Raw genomic sequence first — 17,021 nt, 5'->3', positions numbered from 1 at the left:
TGTATAAGAGTCTTCTCCAACACCACAATTCACAAGCATCAATTCTTCAGCGCTCAGCCTTCTTCACAGTCCAACTCTCACATCCATACATGACCACAGGAAAAACCATAGCCTTGACTAGACGGACTTTTGTTGGCAAAGTAATGTCTCTGCTTTTGAATATGAAACGATCATCTCAGTAAACACTAAAATAACCAAGGCTTGAGACGGGAGAAGTAACGCAGAGTTAACAGTGACCCAAAGTCAGATTCTTCAAGGAATGACAGAGTGACCACCCGAACTTTTAACAGAAAGAGATTATCTATGAGCTATACATACTCTGATGGCATGATACGGAAAGTTGCAGGGATCATGGAGGGAAAAGTTCTGAAAGCAGCAATGACAGCTACCTTCACACCTACACATCCTCAAGCTAAGCAACACAGAGGATATAGGAGAAAACAGCCCACTTGGAGGACTTTCTGGGAAAGGTTTGTCTTTACAAGTGAGCCATATTTCACCTAGATCAAGAAGATGACAGGAATGTCCAGAGAGGTTGAAGACACAAGGAATTTTAACATGGTGGTGGTTTAGTCACTAAGTCGTGTCCGACTCTTGCGACCCCATGGACTGTAGCCCGCCAGGCTCCTCCGTCCATGGGATTCTCCAGGCAAGAATATTGGAATGGGTTGCCATTTCCTATTCCAGGGGATCTTCCTGACCCAGGGATTGAACCCAGGTTTCCTGCACTGCATACAATCTCCTACATTGCAGGCAGATTCTTTACTGACTGAGCCACCAGGAAAGCCCCCTGCACATGGGAAGGGTTTTAAAAGTTGAGTCCAAAGGGATCTATACAAAGCCTTAAGGGAACCAGTGAGTAAGAGAAAACCTAGTTTCCCATATTAATTAAAAAATTAGCTTGTAAATGTCTAGCAAAATCCCTGCTGAGATTTTACTCTGAATGGCACTGAAACCACAGGCCACCCTGGGGAGAAGTGATGTCTCTGTGTTACTGTGTTTTCTTATCATATCACGGCATAACCATATAATCTCTTTTGATAGTTTTATAATATTCTCAGCGAGGATGACAGCCACTTGTACTGAACCGTGCTTATGCCATGCCCACCCAGCACCTTGCTAAGCACTACATACACACACTCCTCCATGGCCATCATAAGTGGATCCCTCACTTACAAACTGTCCTTGTTACCAAATGCAAGTCTGTGTTCCCAATGCACAGAGAGGCCAGGAAATACCAAAATTCTAAGAGTTTGGAGCAGAGAGAGGTTTACTGAGGGCAACGCAAGATGTGTGGCTCACGCCTTAACAACCCCAAGTTTTCCGCAAAGCCCTTTTCTAGGAAAGGTGAAGGAGGGGCACGGGCAGTTGTTGCAAGCTTCTTGGTGTCAGGTCACAGTCAGTAGCGATGCTCCTGTATATCTACCAAACGAACGCTATTCTCTGTTCTGACAAGAAAAGGCAAGGTCCCAAGACACAACTTTCATCCTCCGAAGTCCTGATCCTGGCTAAGAGAAGGCACCCCAGTGGGCCCCAGTGGAACCAGGACCACTCAGTCGCTCACTGACAGTTGGTTGCTGTGGGAGGGACTCACTGCAGCACCGACCAATGGCCGAGAGGGAACCAGGATCACTAACTGTCGCTCACTGACAACTGGTTGCTTAGGGGCAGACCCACCCCAGCACGGACCAATAGTAACGGTTCCTGGTAAGGGGGTGCGGGTTAACTGTGCACAGCAGCAGCCCCCGCTAAGGTCTGCGCTCCGCCACGCTCCACTACACTCTTAGCTCTACCGTAACTGCTCTCGGCTTGTGGCCATCAGAGGTTGACTCAGCCTGCAGTGGGCCCCAGGGCTCCTCTGCCTTTGAATGAGTATCTTTGGCCACAGTCCAGTGGCCACCCCCTCTGGTCCAGGGACCACTACAAAAGACTGGGAGGATGAAGAGAGCTGAGAAACTCTCCTCTGAGGGCACAGTGGGTCACCATTCTAACCTTATTTATTTTGATTTGCTGGCTCAAACTTCTTCCTGTCTGCTTTGTCCGTTTAGGATAATTGGATGCGCAGGGTGGCTCACACTGACCACATCTGTATTTTGAAGCTGAGTCAGAACACCTTACCGAGTGGCTCTGTGTGGCAGTCCAGCTCATGGCACAGGTAAAAATAAAGGGACCTGTCACCACACGCTACACAGTTCTGTTTATAGTGCTGCATAATTGACATCCTCTCTCAGCACAGCTGATTCTGAGTCATGGTTGAGTCAAGACAGCATGTGGCCCCTCACTAAGCTGACAACTCATGGGGGTCTGAAGGGGGCCTGTTTTGTGTTGTGGGTTTTGTTTTGTCTTATTTGGCTGTTGTCTTTGGTGCAGCCAAAGACTTGCTGGCCAGAGGCTCAGTTGTGTTCGGGGAGAACCTATGTGAGCCTGTGTACATATAGATGACCGGTTTATTCCGAGTTCTACATTATGCCGGCCTCTCAAGCGCTCAGCAGTCCCTTTCCCTATGAATGTTAGTCTACGTCTTGATGCAAGCAATGAAGGACACCAAAACACTTCTGACCTCTTGAAATCACGATCCTCTGTCATATCTCACAATGTTTTATACCTCTCTTACCAGAGTCCTTCCTGTATGCTGACTCCAGGAAATTAACTATTTAAGGAAGTAATAAAAACACAACCAAGGGTTCATTCTGTGCTAGGGACTAAAGGCGGTCCTGAGGACACAGAGGTAAGTAAGAAGCCTGCCCTCAGGTTTGGGCTCATTCTAGCAGACAGGCAGGTGAGTAAGTGACCACAATACTCTACTGCAGTTTTTCGCAAGAGGTAAGAGGAATATGAGGCAAAAGCACCCAGGTCAGAAGGCAGAAGGTCTAAGGTCATCTGCAACCCAACTGTGGCACAACGGAGACCAAAAGCCCCCCTCCAGCCTGTGGTGATCAGAGCCACTATGGGAAAGGCAGTGTCGGGACAGGGTGACCTGCATCTGAAGCGAGCCCTAACCCTAACCCTAACCCTCAGAGCAGCCTTGGGCTTCCCAGGTGGCTCAGTGGTAACAATCTGCCTGCCAGTACAGGAGGTGAAGGGGACACCGGTTCAGTCCCTGGGTCAGGAAGATCTCCTGGATGAAGGAAACGGCAACCCTCTACCGTCCACTTGCCTGAAGAATCCCATGGACAGAGGAGCCTGGTGGGTTGCAGTCCATGAGGTTGCAAAGAGTTGGACATGACTTACCACACACACAAGCAGTGCAGCCCTATGTGTGGGTCACATGCAAAGCTGTGCACTTCCAATGTTAAGAGGGAGCCACAGAACTTCATAGACAGAACCCGGTCCACGATGTGGCCAGCATGGTGACCAGCTGTACGAGCTCCCAGTATCACTAGGATACAAATAACCAATAGAAGGAAGGCCTGACCTTAGGCTGGGGTCACTGGGGAAGAAGGCAGAGCAAAGGGCAACATGATTATACAGAGAGCAATGAGCCCAGAAAGGCAGAAAAGGCAACAAATCTCTCAAGGTGAACCAGCAAACTAAAAGTTCACAGACAAAGTCTAGCCCTAGGGAAAACCGGCCTTTCCTCAGCGCTCTCTGTGACAACCCTTCAGAGTGTGTGCTTCCCAACCTTGCAACTCTAGACTGTGCTGGGCCAAGCCCGAGTCCAGGACACAGCACTCCAGCAGGGAGCACAGAAAGGGATCAGGGTGCCTCAGACTAGACCCACAGAACAAGCACTTAGAGATTCTCCAGCTGGTGAACCAGCAGGCAAAGACTTGACGACACAGGAGGAGTAACCCCCCTTGTTAGCATGAAGAGCCAGGGTTGCAACAACATGCGGGGGGCAGGGAGGAGTGGGTCTGGAACTCAGGGTTCGACGGGCTGTCTCCTGGCACTTCTGTGTCTAGGGATAACAGTAAATAGGCAGCGGCAGCAACCACAGGCGGACTAGAGCAAGGCCACCGAGGGCTCAACCCCCTCGGCATCAGGGCCCGGCGACAATGATGGAGAGTCGGGGGAGTCCAGACGGGAATCTGGGGCCAGCAAATGACTGTCCACTAACGGCCTCAGGACAAGCTGCGTCAGGGGGACGGGATTTACTGCTCCGACATGCCTGTGAGGTCTCTTCTTTAAGATTCCCAACAGCGATGGCCTCCAAGAGTCCGTGACTGAGTGGACAGTGTCAGGCAAGAAGAGGTCTCAGGAGAAGAGCAGACTATAGCAAACGCTTATGGTGTCCCTCATCACACACCCTTGGCCCATCTAGTTAATGACCCCAAGGGCAATTCCCACGACCTCCGTGCTCAGACAATTCAGAGGTGCATCCCCCAGGGATCCCCAGTTGGGTTGAGCCCCAGCTGCCTCCAACAGCTGCCAATGAATACGGCATCCTTATGTCAGCTCTCTCTCCTTCCACACGAAGCTTCCCCTCTCCCATACTTCTGATTGCTGGGGCTTGCCTATCGTTAAATTACTTCACCCAAGTTCCTACCTCAAATTCTGCTTTGGAGAAAAAAACCCAATGGCTCAGGTATACAAGGAGGCGTTTATAAAGATGGTCTCTACAGTGCTGTTGGAGTTACCAAACATTAAAGACAAATCCAAATGCCCAACAGTAAGAAAAGGTAGATAAATGATGATGTAATCTTATGACCATACACTCTACAACAGTTGAAGTTAATGATCTAGCTCTCTTTGTATGAAAACTGGTAGCACTCAAAAACAGAGCAAAAATTAAAGATGCAAACTGAAGAGTATACAGCATATAACATACCATGTAACACATAGCCGGGAGGAGACAATGAGCTAGAAAACGAAACAAAGAGCCCCTACCCACCACATCCACCGCCGGCAGTCACACCCTCTGCGTCAGCAGGGCAAAGGCTAATAGAGTTCTGCCAAAAGAACCCAGGTCAGAGCACATACCCTCTTGCAACAACACAAGAGAAGACTCTACACATGGACATCACCAGATGGTCAATACAGAAATCAGATTATATTCTTTGCAGCCAAAGATGGAGAAGCTCTATACAGTTAGCAAAAACAAGACCAGGAGCTGACTCGGACTCCTGATCATGAACTCCTTATTGCCAAATTCAGACTTAAATTGAAGAAAGTAGGGAAAACCACTAGACCATTCAGGTATGACCTAAATCAAATCCCTTATGATTATACAGTGGAAGTGACAAATTCAAGGGATTAGACCTGACAGAGAGCCTGAACAACTATGGATGGAGGTTCATGACATTGTACAGGACGCAATGATCAAGACCAGCTCCAAGAAAAAGAAATGCAAAAAGGCAAAATGGTTGTCTGAGAAGGCCTTACAAATAGCTCTGAAAAGAAGAGAAGCCAAAAGCAAAGGAGAAAAGGAAAGATATGCCCATCTGAACGCAGAGTTCCCGAGAACAGCAAGGAGAGACAAGAGAGCCTCCTCAGCGATCAGTGCAAAGAAACAGAGGAAACAACAGAACAGCGAAGACTAGAGAGCTCCTCAAGAAAATCAGACACACCAAGGGAACACTTACTGCAAAGATGGGCACAATAAAGGACAGAAATGGTATGGACCTAACAGAAGCAGAAGATACTAAGAGGTGGCAAGAATACACAGAACTGTACAAAAAAGATCTTCATGATCCAGATAACCACGATGGTGTGATCACTCACCTAGAACCAGACATCCTGGAATGCAAAGTCAACTAGGCCTTAGGAAGCATCACTATGAACAAAGCTAGTAGTAGAGGTGATGGAATTTCAACTGAGCTATTTCAAATCCTAAAAGATGATGCTGTGAAAGTGCTGCACTCAATATGCCAGCAAATTTGGAAAACTCAGCAGTGGCCACAGGACTGGAAAAGGTCAGTTTTCACTCCAACCCCAAAGAAAGGCAATGCCAAAGACTGTTCAAACTACCGCACAATGGCAGTCACCTCAGTTCAGTTCAGTTGACCAGTCGTGTCCGACTATTTGCAACTCCACGAATCGCAGCACCCCAGGCCTCCCTGTCTATCATCAACTCCCGGAGTTTACCCAAACTCATGTCCATTAAGTCAGTGATGCCATCCAACCATCTCATCCTCTGTCGTCCCCTTCTCCTCCCACCTTCAATCTTTCCCAGCATCAGGGTCTTCGCAAATGAGTCAGCTCTTTGCATCAGGTGGCCAAAGTATTGGAGCTTCAGTTTCAGCATCAGTCCTTCCAATGAATATTCAAGACTGATTTCCTTTAGGATGGACTGGTTAGATCCCCTTGCTGTCTAAGGGACTAACAGTCTTCTCCGACACCACAGTTCAAAAGCATCAATTCTTTGGCACTCAGCTTTCTTCACAGTCCAACTCTCACATCCATACATGACTACTGGAAAAACCATAGCTTTAACTAGATGGACCTTTGTTGGCAAAGTAATGTCTCTGATTTTTAATATGCTAGCTAGGTTGGCCATAAGCTTTCTTCCAAGGAGCAAGCGTCTTCCAATTTCATGGCTGCAGTCACCATCTGCAGTGATTTTGGAGCCCCAAAAAATAAAAGTCTGTCACTGTTTCCCCATCTATTTCCCATGAAGTGATGGGACCAGATGCCATGATCTTAGTTTTCTGAATGTTGCGTTTTAAGTCAACTTTTTCACTCTCCACTTTCACTTTCTTCAAGAGGCTTTTTAGATCCTCTTCACTTTCTGCCATAAGGGTGGTGTCATCGGCATATCTGAGGTTATTGATATTTCTCCCAGCAATCTTGATTCCAGCTTGTGCTTCTTCCAGCACAGCATTTCTCACGATGTACTCTGCACAGAAGTTAAATAAGCAGGGGGGGCAATATACAGCCTTGATGTACTCCTTTTCCTATTTGGAACCAGTCTGTTGTTCCATGTCCAGTTCTAACTGTTGCTTCCTGACCTGCATACAGGTTTCTCAAGAGGCAGGTCAGGTGGTCTGGTATTCCCATCTCTTCAAGAATTTTCCAAAGTTTGCTGTGATCCACCCAGTCAAAGGCTTTGGCATAATCAATAAAGCAGATGTTTTTCTGGAACTCTCTTGCTTTTCTGATGATCCAACGGGTGTTGGCAATTTGATCTCTGGTTCCTCTGCCTTTCTTAAATCCAGCTTGAACATCTGGAAGTTTACAGTTCACGTACTGTTGGAGCCTGGCTTGGAGAATTTTGAACATTACATTAGCATGTGCTGCTGCTGCTGCTGCTATTGTGAGATGAGTGCAATTGTGCGGTAGTATGAGCATTCTTTGGCATTGCCTTTCTTTGGGACTGGAATGAAAACTGACCTTTTCCAGTCCTGTGGCCACGGCTGAGTTTTCCAAATTTGCTGACATATTGAGTGCAACACTTTCACAGCATCATCTCTTAGGATCTGAAATAGCTCAACTGGAATTCCATTACCTCCAATAGCTTTGTTCGTACTGACGCTTCCTAAAGCCCAATTGACTTCACATTCCAGGATGTCTGGCTCTAGGTGAGAGTGATCACACCATCGTGATGATCTGGGTCGTGAAGATTTTTTTTGTACAGTTCTTCTGTGTATTCTTGCCACCTCTTAATATCTTCTGCTTCTGTTAGGCCCATACCATTTCTGTCCTTTATTGTGCCCATCTTTGCAGTAAATGTTCCCTTGGTATCTCTAATTTTCTTGAAGAGATCTCTGGTCTTTCCCATTCTACTGTTTTCCTCTGTTTCTTTGCCTTGATCACTGACGAAGGCTTTCTTCTCTCTCCTTGCTATTCTTTGAAACTCTGCATTCAAATGGGTATATCTTTCCTTTTCTCCTTTGCCTTTCGCTTCTCTATGCCTTACTAAAGCCTTTTCCCCCTGAAACCCACTGAGTCCCAAAAGGTATCAGTATTTGATACCAATACATTTCAAGGGGGTGGGGAAGATGCTCCCAAACTGAAATGGTTTACAAAACCATTTCAGTCACTCTGCACAACCACCCATGTTACCCAGAGGTCCTGAAGAGCCATGATAAACCACCTCTGCCGCCCCACCCTGAGGAAGGAGACCTCAGCCCCACACCAGCAGCATGACATTACTGCGAAGCGAAACTCCAAAAGCGCCCTCCCACTGCACTCTTCAGTGGACAAGGAGCTGAACTCTCCAGAGCCACGTTACTGCCCCCACCCTTCCAGGACTACTTTCCTTTTTTCCCAGATTTGGTTCCAAGCACTTCATAAGTGTCAGTCACCTCAGCTCATCTCAGGCTCTGGAAACAGAGAGCACTGTGTGGCATGGAGGAACACGTGAATCAAAACCCAACTCACTCTGAGTGTACTAAGAACATGAGATGCCCAGTTCCCTCTTCTTTTCTTGGAGGAAATTTGACAATTCAGAAACATTGTTTTACCAGTGATAATTCTCAACTAGGAAGCAGAAAAGACCAGTGATATTTCCACAAAGCCCTTCCATCATGCTGGCTGAGATTCAGCTCAAGTAAGTTCTTCTGGGCATGGCAGGGAGAAGAATAATTTGACACACAGAAAACTGAGATATAATGGACAGTGAATTACACAGATGGCTAGTGTTTCATGAGTATGTCAAATACAGGCAACCAATACCCCCATCTGGATAAAGCAGGTTTCCCTCACTTCAGAAAATTCCCTCATGCTCCTTCCCAGTCAGCCCCCAGCCTCCTGTGACAACCACTGTTCATGCCTTCATTACCAGTCAGCTACACAGAGAAGGTCAGCTTCGCAGGACTTCACAGAGCCATGGAGCATGCACTCTTTGTCTGGCTTCTTTCATTCGGTGCCTTCTGAGCTCCGCCCGCACTGCTGTGTATACTGGTGATTCAGTTACCAGACAGTTTAGTCATCCGCCCACTGACGGACACTGCAGTAGGTTCTAGTACTTGGCTATTATCAACAAAGCTGATACAAGCACTCTTTCACAAGTCATGTGGACATATATTCTAAGATAAATACCTAGGGTTATGGGCAGGAGTATGTTTCAGATCACATCAGATCAGTCGCTCAGTCGTGTCCGACTCTTTGCGACCCCATGAATCGCAGCACGCCAGGCCTCCCTGTCCATCACCAACTCCCGGAGTTCACTGAGACTCACGTCCATCGAGTCAGTGATGCCATCCAGACAGCTCATCCTCTGTCGTCCCCTTCTCCTCCTGCCCCCAATCCCTCCCAGCATCAGAGTCTTTTCCAATGAGTCAGCTCTTCGCATGAGGTGGCCAAAGTACTAGAGTTTCAGCTTTAGCATCATTCCTTCCAAAGAAATCCCAGGGCTGATCTCCTTCAGAATGGACTGGTTGGAGTATGTTTAACTTTATAAAAAACTGCCAAAGCGTTTCCCAAAGCGGTTGCACCATCCACGCTCCCACCAGCAATGGACAAGACCCCCAGCTGCTCCATAGCCTCACCAAAAGATGTCAGTCGTTTCAATCCCAGCAAATCTAATGAGTTTGCAAAGGTATCTCATTATGGTTTTACTAGTTTATAACAGCTTTACTGAGATATAATTAAACAAAGCATACAATTCATTCACTTAAACTACATTTTATCAATTTTGGTATATTACATTAACTTAATTGTGGTAAAATACGTATGTATTAAGGGCTTCCCAGGTGGCGCTAGTGGTAAAGAACCTGCCTGCCAAAGCAGGAGACCCAAGAGATGCGGGTTTGATCCCTGGATAGGGGAGATCCCCTGGAGGAAGTAATGGCAATCCACTCCAGTATGCTTGCCTGGAGAAGTCCATGGACAGAGGAGCCTGGCGGGCTACAGTCCATAGAGTCACAAAGAGTCGTACACGGCTGAAGCAACTTGGCGACAGTAGCAAGTATATATTAGGTTGGAACAAAAGTAACAGCAGTTTCAGACTGTGAACTGTTGTCATTATAAGTAGGCGCAAACATCTTTATTAATCAAAACAGGAACCATTACAATCAACACATTTTTACCAATGAGAAATGTTTGTTTATTCTTGTAGCATAAAAATCTGTACTTCAGGATTCCACAGACTCTTGGAAAGCATTTTCTGCCTCCTGTGGTTGTGTTTTCCTTGCAGAAAGTTGTCAAGATGCTTGGAGAAGTGGTAGTCAAGCAGCAAAAGGTCAGGTGACCATGGCGGATGAGGCAAAACTTGACAGCCCAGGTCACTCAGCTTCTGCAGCACTGGTTGTGCGATGTGCAGTCAGGCACTGTCGTGGGAAGAACTGGGCTCCTGCTGCTGACCGATGCCAAAGCAGGCGCTGAGTTGCCAGTGCATCTCATCAGTTTACTAAGCGTACTTCTCAGATGTAACGGTTTCACTGGGATTCAGAAAGCTGCAGTGGATCAGACAGGCAGCAGACCACCAGTGACCGTGACCTTTTCTGGTGCAAGTTTGGCTTTGGGAAGTGCTCTGGAGCTTCTTTTTGGTTCAACCACTGAGCTGGTTGTTATCAGCCGTCATATAAAATCCACCTGTCATCGCACATCACAACCTGATTGAGAAATGGTTTGTTGCCACTGCATAGAGTAAACAACACTTCAAAACGACAATTTTTTGATTTTTGGGTCAGCTCCTGAGGCACCCACTTAGTGAGCTTTTTTCACTTTTCCAATTTGCTTCAAATGCCCAATGACCACAGAATGGTCCAGGCTGAGTTCTTTGGCAACCTGCTGAGTAGTTGTAAGAGGATCCGCTTCAGCGACTGCTCTCAGTTGGTCGCTGTCACCTCCCAATGGCCTGCCACTACATTCGGCATCTTCAAGGCTCTCATCTCCTTTGCAGACTTCCTGAACTACCACCACTGCACTGGACGTTTGGTAGCAGTTACTGGGCCAAATGTGTTGTTGATGTTACCAATTGTCTTCACTGCTTTACGACGCATTTTGAACTCGAATTAAAAAAAAACCACTTGAATTTGCTTTTTGTCTAACATCATTTCCAGTCTAAAATAAACAGCAAGTAACGTCATTAGCAAAAAAACTAAAGTGAGAAATGTGCATTAAAATGATGTATAACACAATCAATTTAAGAATGTATTCCAATATCAAATGGCAAAGTTCAACAATGCCAAACCAAATTATTTTTCCACCAACCAATAATATACAATTTTACATTCTGACCATTTTTCAGTATAGAATTGTGGCTTTAATTATATTCATAATGTTGTACAAACCTCACCACTAATTCCAAAAATTTAGTATTCCAAACAAATTTGGTAACTATTAAACAATAACTCTTCCCTCCCCGCCAACCCGGGTAACCTCTAATCTCCTTTCTGTCTATGAATTTGCCTATTCTTAGCTCTTCATAGAAGTGGAATCATACAATATCGGTCATTTTATGTCTGGCTTCTTCCACTTAGCCTGTTTTCAAGGTTCACCCCCATTACAGCATGTGCCAGTACTTCATTTCTTCTTATGGCTACACAGTATTCCACTGGATGTACACATGACACTTTAGCCATTCACCTGTTGATGGACACTTGAGTTGTTTCCATCTTCTGGCTATTATGAATAATGCCTCAGTGAAAACTGGCATACAAGTATCTGTCTAAGTTTTTGCTTTTAATCCTCCAAGGTACATACAGACCTAGGAGTGGAACTGCTTGATGGTATTCTATGTTTAGCTTTTTGAGGTACCATAAAATTATTTTTTACATAATAGCTGAACCATTTCACATTCTCACCAGCAATGTACAAGGGTTCCAAATTTTCCACATTCTTACCAACAATTTTTTTCCTTTTTTTTTTTTGGAACAGCCATCCTAAAGAGCATAGAGTGGAGTTTTTGTTTTAATTTGCATTTTCTCAATGATTAATGATGTTGAGTACTTTACCATGTGCGTGTTGGCCATTTATATATCTTCCTTTCTAAACCAGATTTTTTTCCGCCCAATTTTTTACCAGACTGTCTTTTGTTACTGAGTTTCAGGAGCACTTTATATATTTTAAGGCAAATTCTTTGTCAGGTATATGTGTTATAAATATTTTCAATCTATGACTTGCCTTTTCCATTTTCTTATTGGTATCTCTTGATAGGCAGAAGTTTTTTTAATTTTGATAGTCTAATTTGATAATCAATTTTTCTTGAAAGGTCAATGTTATCTGTGTCCTGGATAAGACATAGCTGCCTACACACAAGATTACAGATATTCTCCCATCTTCTAAACATTTGATAATTTTAAATTTTATGTTTAGGTCTACAATCCATGTGGAAATATTTTTGTGAATGGTAAAAGGTATGGGTCAAAGTTCATTTTATTTCATTTAGATATCAAGTTGTCCTACCATCATTTTTTGAATGAAATTGTTTTTAGACTGATTTTGGTTTGGAGCTTGCACATAGTTTGGAAACAGTCTTAACATTCCTTATACGACATTCAGCATTCAATAAAGAGAAGACCAGATGACTACACACAAGAAGACAGAAACTGACAACAGATACTTATCAGGCATGTTCTCTAAAATAAGTATAATTAACATGCTTAGGAAAGTAAATGACTATGAATTTCAACAGAGTAATCCATTTAAAAAATCAAATAGAAATTCTACAAAACTCAAAACTACCTGAAACTAAGAATACAATAGACAGCACATGGGACACAGCAGAACCCAGAAGAGAGAACGGGAAGGCAGGAGGAAATTTTCAAACCAAAGCTCCGAGAGAATTGGAAAGACAGAAGAGAGGCTTTGAGATATACACAACACAGTGAAAGGTTTAATATATGTGTAATTAAATTCCTTGAAGGAAAGGAAAGAATGAGAGAGAAGCAACAGCTGAAAAAATACTGGCTGACAATTTCCTAAACTGTTCAAAGATACCAAATTCAAGAAGCATTATCCAAAGAGGGTAATTACAAAAAAGCCAACTATTTCTGTCTTCACGGGCCTTCATTCTGGAAGAAGACAGAGCATAAATAAGAAACCTCTATTAGTAATTCCATAGTATGTAGAATCTAGTAAGTGCTTTCTTTAAAAAAAAAAAAAAGAAAATAGGGTTTATAAGGTAAAGGGGCTCCAAAGCATGGAGGGGAGGGAAGCGTCTGCCCTATTACACGGTATACACAAAGCCTGGAAGGAAGAAATCGGGAAAATACTTCTGACTAAACACACATTAACAAGAAGAAAGAACCCATACTGACAGAAGATTAAAACAATTTACCAGTTCAAGTATGGAACAAAAAGACTACACGTGCGCCATGAGTAACTGTGCAGCGTGTGCTCAGTCGCGTCCTACTCTCGGCGACCCCGTGGACAGCAGCCCACCAGGCTCCTCTGTCCATGGGATCTTCCAGGCAAGAATACTGGAGTGGGTGGCCAGTGCCTTCTCCAGGGGATCTTTCCCAGCCAGGGATGGAACCCAAGTCTCTTGCACCTCCTGCACTGGCAGGCAGATCTTTACCGCTGAGCTACCTGAGAAGCCACATAAATAATGACTTATACAAACAGCAGTAATTCCACAAGACTTTGTTAAGAACCTACAATTATCAGACTGCATGCTAGATGCTAGGGACCCAAGCAATGTGATCAACTCACTTTACTCAACAAGCTTATCAGATGGAAGAGCAATAATGTATCATTTTAAGCATGAGAAGATTTATGGAAAGCAGGACCCGAACAGTACACTAGCTCATGAATACTCAAGAATCCTACAGAAAAAAACACAGTAGCATTACTCAACAGAACTTGCCGTGGTGATGGGAATAATCTGTATCTGCATGGCCCGAGAAGGTACCATTAGCCACGTGTGGTTACCAGTACTGAGAATGTGGCTGGGACAAGTAAGGAATGGAATGATTAATTTTACTTATTGCTGATTAATTTAAATAGCCACATGTGAGCAGCTTCATGGACAGTGGAAGTAAAGAGTATCACTTGGCTCTACACTTGAATACAGGGGAGCTTCCTGGTGGATCGGACAGCAAAAAACCCACCTGCAACGAAGGAGACCTGGGTTCAATCTCTGGTTTGGGAAGATTTCCTGGAGAAGAGAATAGCAACCCACTCCAGCATTCTTGCCTGGAGAATCCCCATGGACGGAGGAGCCTGGCAGGGCTACAGTCCATGGGGTCGCAAACAGTCGGACACAACTGAACCACTAAGCACACTGCTACATAACAAATGAGCCCCAAACTGAGCAGTCTAAAGCCATCCCATTCATGGTCTCACACAGGTCAGATTCCCTTAGCACTTGTACAAACAGCTGCGGGCTTGACTGGGACTAAGGATCTGCTTCCAGGATGCTCCTCACATGGCTGCTGGCAGGAGACCTCAGTTCCTCACCGCAGAGACCTGTCTAGGTGGACCCCTGAGTGTCCTTATAACATAGCAGATGGCTTTCTTGGAGCAAGCGATCCAAGAGAGAAAGCAACGAGGAAGCTTCAGGGCCTTCTGTGCTCGGAAGTCACACCCTGTCACTTCCCCCACATCTAGTATTTAAAAGCAAGTCACTAAATGCAGCCCACGCTTAAGGGGAGAGGTCAAATTCTCTCTTACTTTCCTCAGTGTGATTCCTGTGTCTTGCGTTTTTCAGTTTGCTACTGTGGTGCCTCATTCTGCTTCACTTTATGTCCCATCCAGCCTCTGACACCTCCGCCCATCCTCCCTCTGGGTCCATCAGCACTGGATGGATCTTCTCAGAGCAGCTGGCTTCTGGAAACCCTGAGACCCTTCTGAGAGGCAACTAGTGATGTGCTCAGACACGCTGAGAAGCAGAGGCAGAACCAGAAGCCTGTCCTCACAAACCCTCATCAGGGGCTCTCTGCACCACCACATACTATCTGCCTCCCGACTCCAAGACCTACACATCAGGTCACCTCTCCCGGCCTTCAACTCTTCCTGAACTAGGACAGAGTTCCTGCCTGCCCCAGGAAAAACTCAAATATGGGATGCACCTTCACCTCTTCTCATTCTTCCCCAGCAATCCAACTGGTCCCTGAGTCTTGTCCATTCAATCTGGTAAAGATGTTTCAGTATCTATCCTAGCCATCCCCCATAGACAATACCCTAAATTCCAGCAGTTTTCTCTTTCACTTGGGCTTCTCCATCAAGTCGTCTGCCTCTAGCCTCACCCTAATGTATCTCTCACAATGGCAGCCAGAGATCTAATACACAGATTTGCCAGGCCACACCCTTGAAAGAAACTTCCATTGTTGTCTTTGATCAGTTGCTAAGTTATGTCTCTTCAGGACCCCATGGAATGCAGCATGCCAGGTTCCTCTCTTTGCAGTTTGCTCAAATTCACATCCAGTGAGTCAATGACACTATCTATCTCATCACCTGCCGCCCCTTTCTCCTCCTGCCTTCGATCTTTCCCAGCACCAGGGTCTTTTCCAATGAGTCGGCTCTTCACATCAGCTCTTCACAAAGTACTGGAGCTTCAGCATCAATCCTTCCAATGAATATTCAGGACTGATTTCCTTTAGGATTGACTGGTTTGATCTCCTAGCATGGTTCCCCATAAACTCCCCTCACAAGAAGCAGAGTCAGGAAAGGCCTTGTAAACTGCCTCAGGGCCTTGGATTTTATCCTTCAGCTTATAAAAAGGAACTTGATATTTGACTATGTCCTCTCTACCAGATGCCTTATCTATGTTATTTCATTTAAACTCAAAGATCATGCAAAATCAGCACACTGTTCCTCTGCACATACTGTTCTTTCTAATTAGCCCTCTCATCGGTAAGCCTAGAAGCCATAGTAACCTAAGGCCTTTCCCGGACCACAAATCTCTCCACCAGATCCACAGTTCCCCCAGCTCCACCATCTCTTCTTGGCTAGACCCTCTTACAATTTGTTTACACGGCAATTACCCTAACCTGCTTGAAAAAAGGGATATCACATTCATCTTTGCACCTTCGGCCCTAGCAAAGAACCTGCTTCAGAGCAGGTCCTCAGTGAAAGTTGATGATTGGTTGACTAAAAGGAGAGTCCATCATGGTATAGATATCCTAAGCATTAAAGCAATCAACAAATCTCTCCGAGGTATCACATCAATTAACTTATTTCCCCAAAAGCCAAAGGAGCAGTGCCCAGGGTTCTTAACACTCTTTGAATTGCTCAACACTTACTGTGATTTGAGGCAGAAGTGCTCAGACCAAGTGAACCTCTAAAAACATCTAGACTTCTCCCACACTCCCTCTACTCTTTGCACATACTTCTGCGATTCCAGAACAGGGCTTCCCAACAAAACACTTCCGGAGAACCATCCATAAATGTGTTAAGGGATAGTATCAGCTAACTTGATTTAATACTATGTGTCAGATAGTGCCAAGGCCTTAATATGCATGAGTTCACTTAATCTTGACAACCTCACCAGCAAAGTACTGTTCAACCTCAGTCCTATTAAATAGACACACAAACTGCGGCCCAGAGAAGACTAGAACAAAATTAAACAGGCACTGACTGGAGATATCAGGTACTTTGTATTTTGACGTGCTTTATTTCATTTATTTCTCTGTACAATTTAGCAATGAAGTCGTGTATTACATTTCCATTTTTAGGCAGGAAATCTTAAGGCTTGGAGAAATGGCACCATAACGCATCGCTTGTAGGGCTAGGAGCCAAATCCAGATCTTCAGACTCCTGGGCACCTTTTACAACGGAGATCTGGCCCTTCTGTGGCTGAGTCAGGACTGAAGTGGCCACTGTGCAAAGCGGGGCCACCACTGGGGACGCAGAGCCTGGGCTCACAGGACGAACGGAGTGACGCCGCCTCCCACCTGGCACATCTGCAACGTCTGTCTCCCCCAGCTGCACGTTCCGCTGCTTCTGGGGGCCTGCCAGTCTGTTCCAGCCAGGCCAAGGAGACCATCTTGCACGTTATCCGGGCGCCATCACCGCGGCTCAACTAACCCAACAGGCAGGAGGCGGCGAAGGGCTCGCTTGGATCGGCCCCCCTCCCTGCGCCCGGCCTCACGCCCGTACTGACGAGAGGGGAGCAGGTGTCACCCCCGCCCCCCAGCCCGGGGCCCGCTGGTGAGGCGCCGAGCCGCCACCCCGCCGCCGCCCCGGGAGGAGGGGGCGCCCCCGCCCCGCTCCCGCAAGCCCCGCCGGGCCGCCCCCGACTCCCGCGCCTTACCGAT

The 17,021-nt window shown here is 45.9% G+C and overlaps 1 protein-coding gene across 1 annotated transcript in view; it reads right to left on the bottom strand.

Moving 5' to 3' along the window:
- The window catches only part of ATXN10 (ataxin 10), a 151,673-nt gene that overhangs the window by 125,139 nt on the left and 9,513 nt on the right, over positions 1 to 17,021 (bottom strand). The window contains exons 2-3 of the mRNA XM_010837627.1: positions 16,792 to 16,862; positions 16,630 to 16,723 (exon numbers count right to left, since the gene is read on the bottom strand). Coding sequence (XP_010835929.1) covers positions 16,630 to 16,723; positions 16,792 to 16,862 — 165 coding nt within the window. The remainder of the gene's footprint in view (positions 1 to 16,629; positions 16,724 to 16,791; positions 16,863 to 17,021) is intronic.

This window comes from Bison bison, unplaced genomic scaffold, assembly GCF_000754665.1.
Source record: "Bison bison bison isolate TAMUID 2011002044 unplaced genomic scaffold, Bison_UMD1.0 scf7180017864079, whole genome shotgun sequence".
NCBI lineage: Eukaryota > Metazoa > Chordata > Mammalia > Artiodactyla > Bovidae > Bison > Bison bison.
The sequence above is the reverse complement of the archived record's forward strand: the minus strand, read 5'-3'. Positions and strand labels throughout refer to the sequence as shown.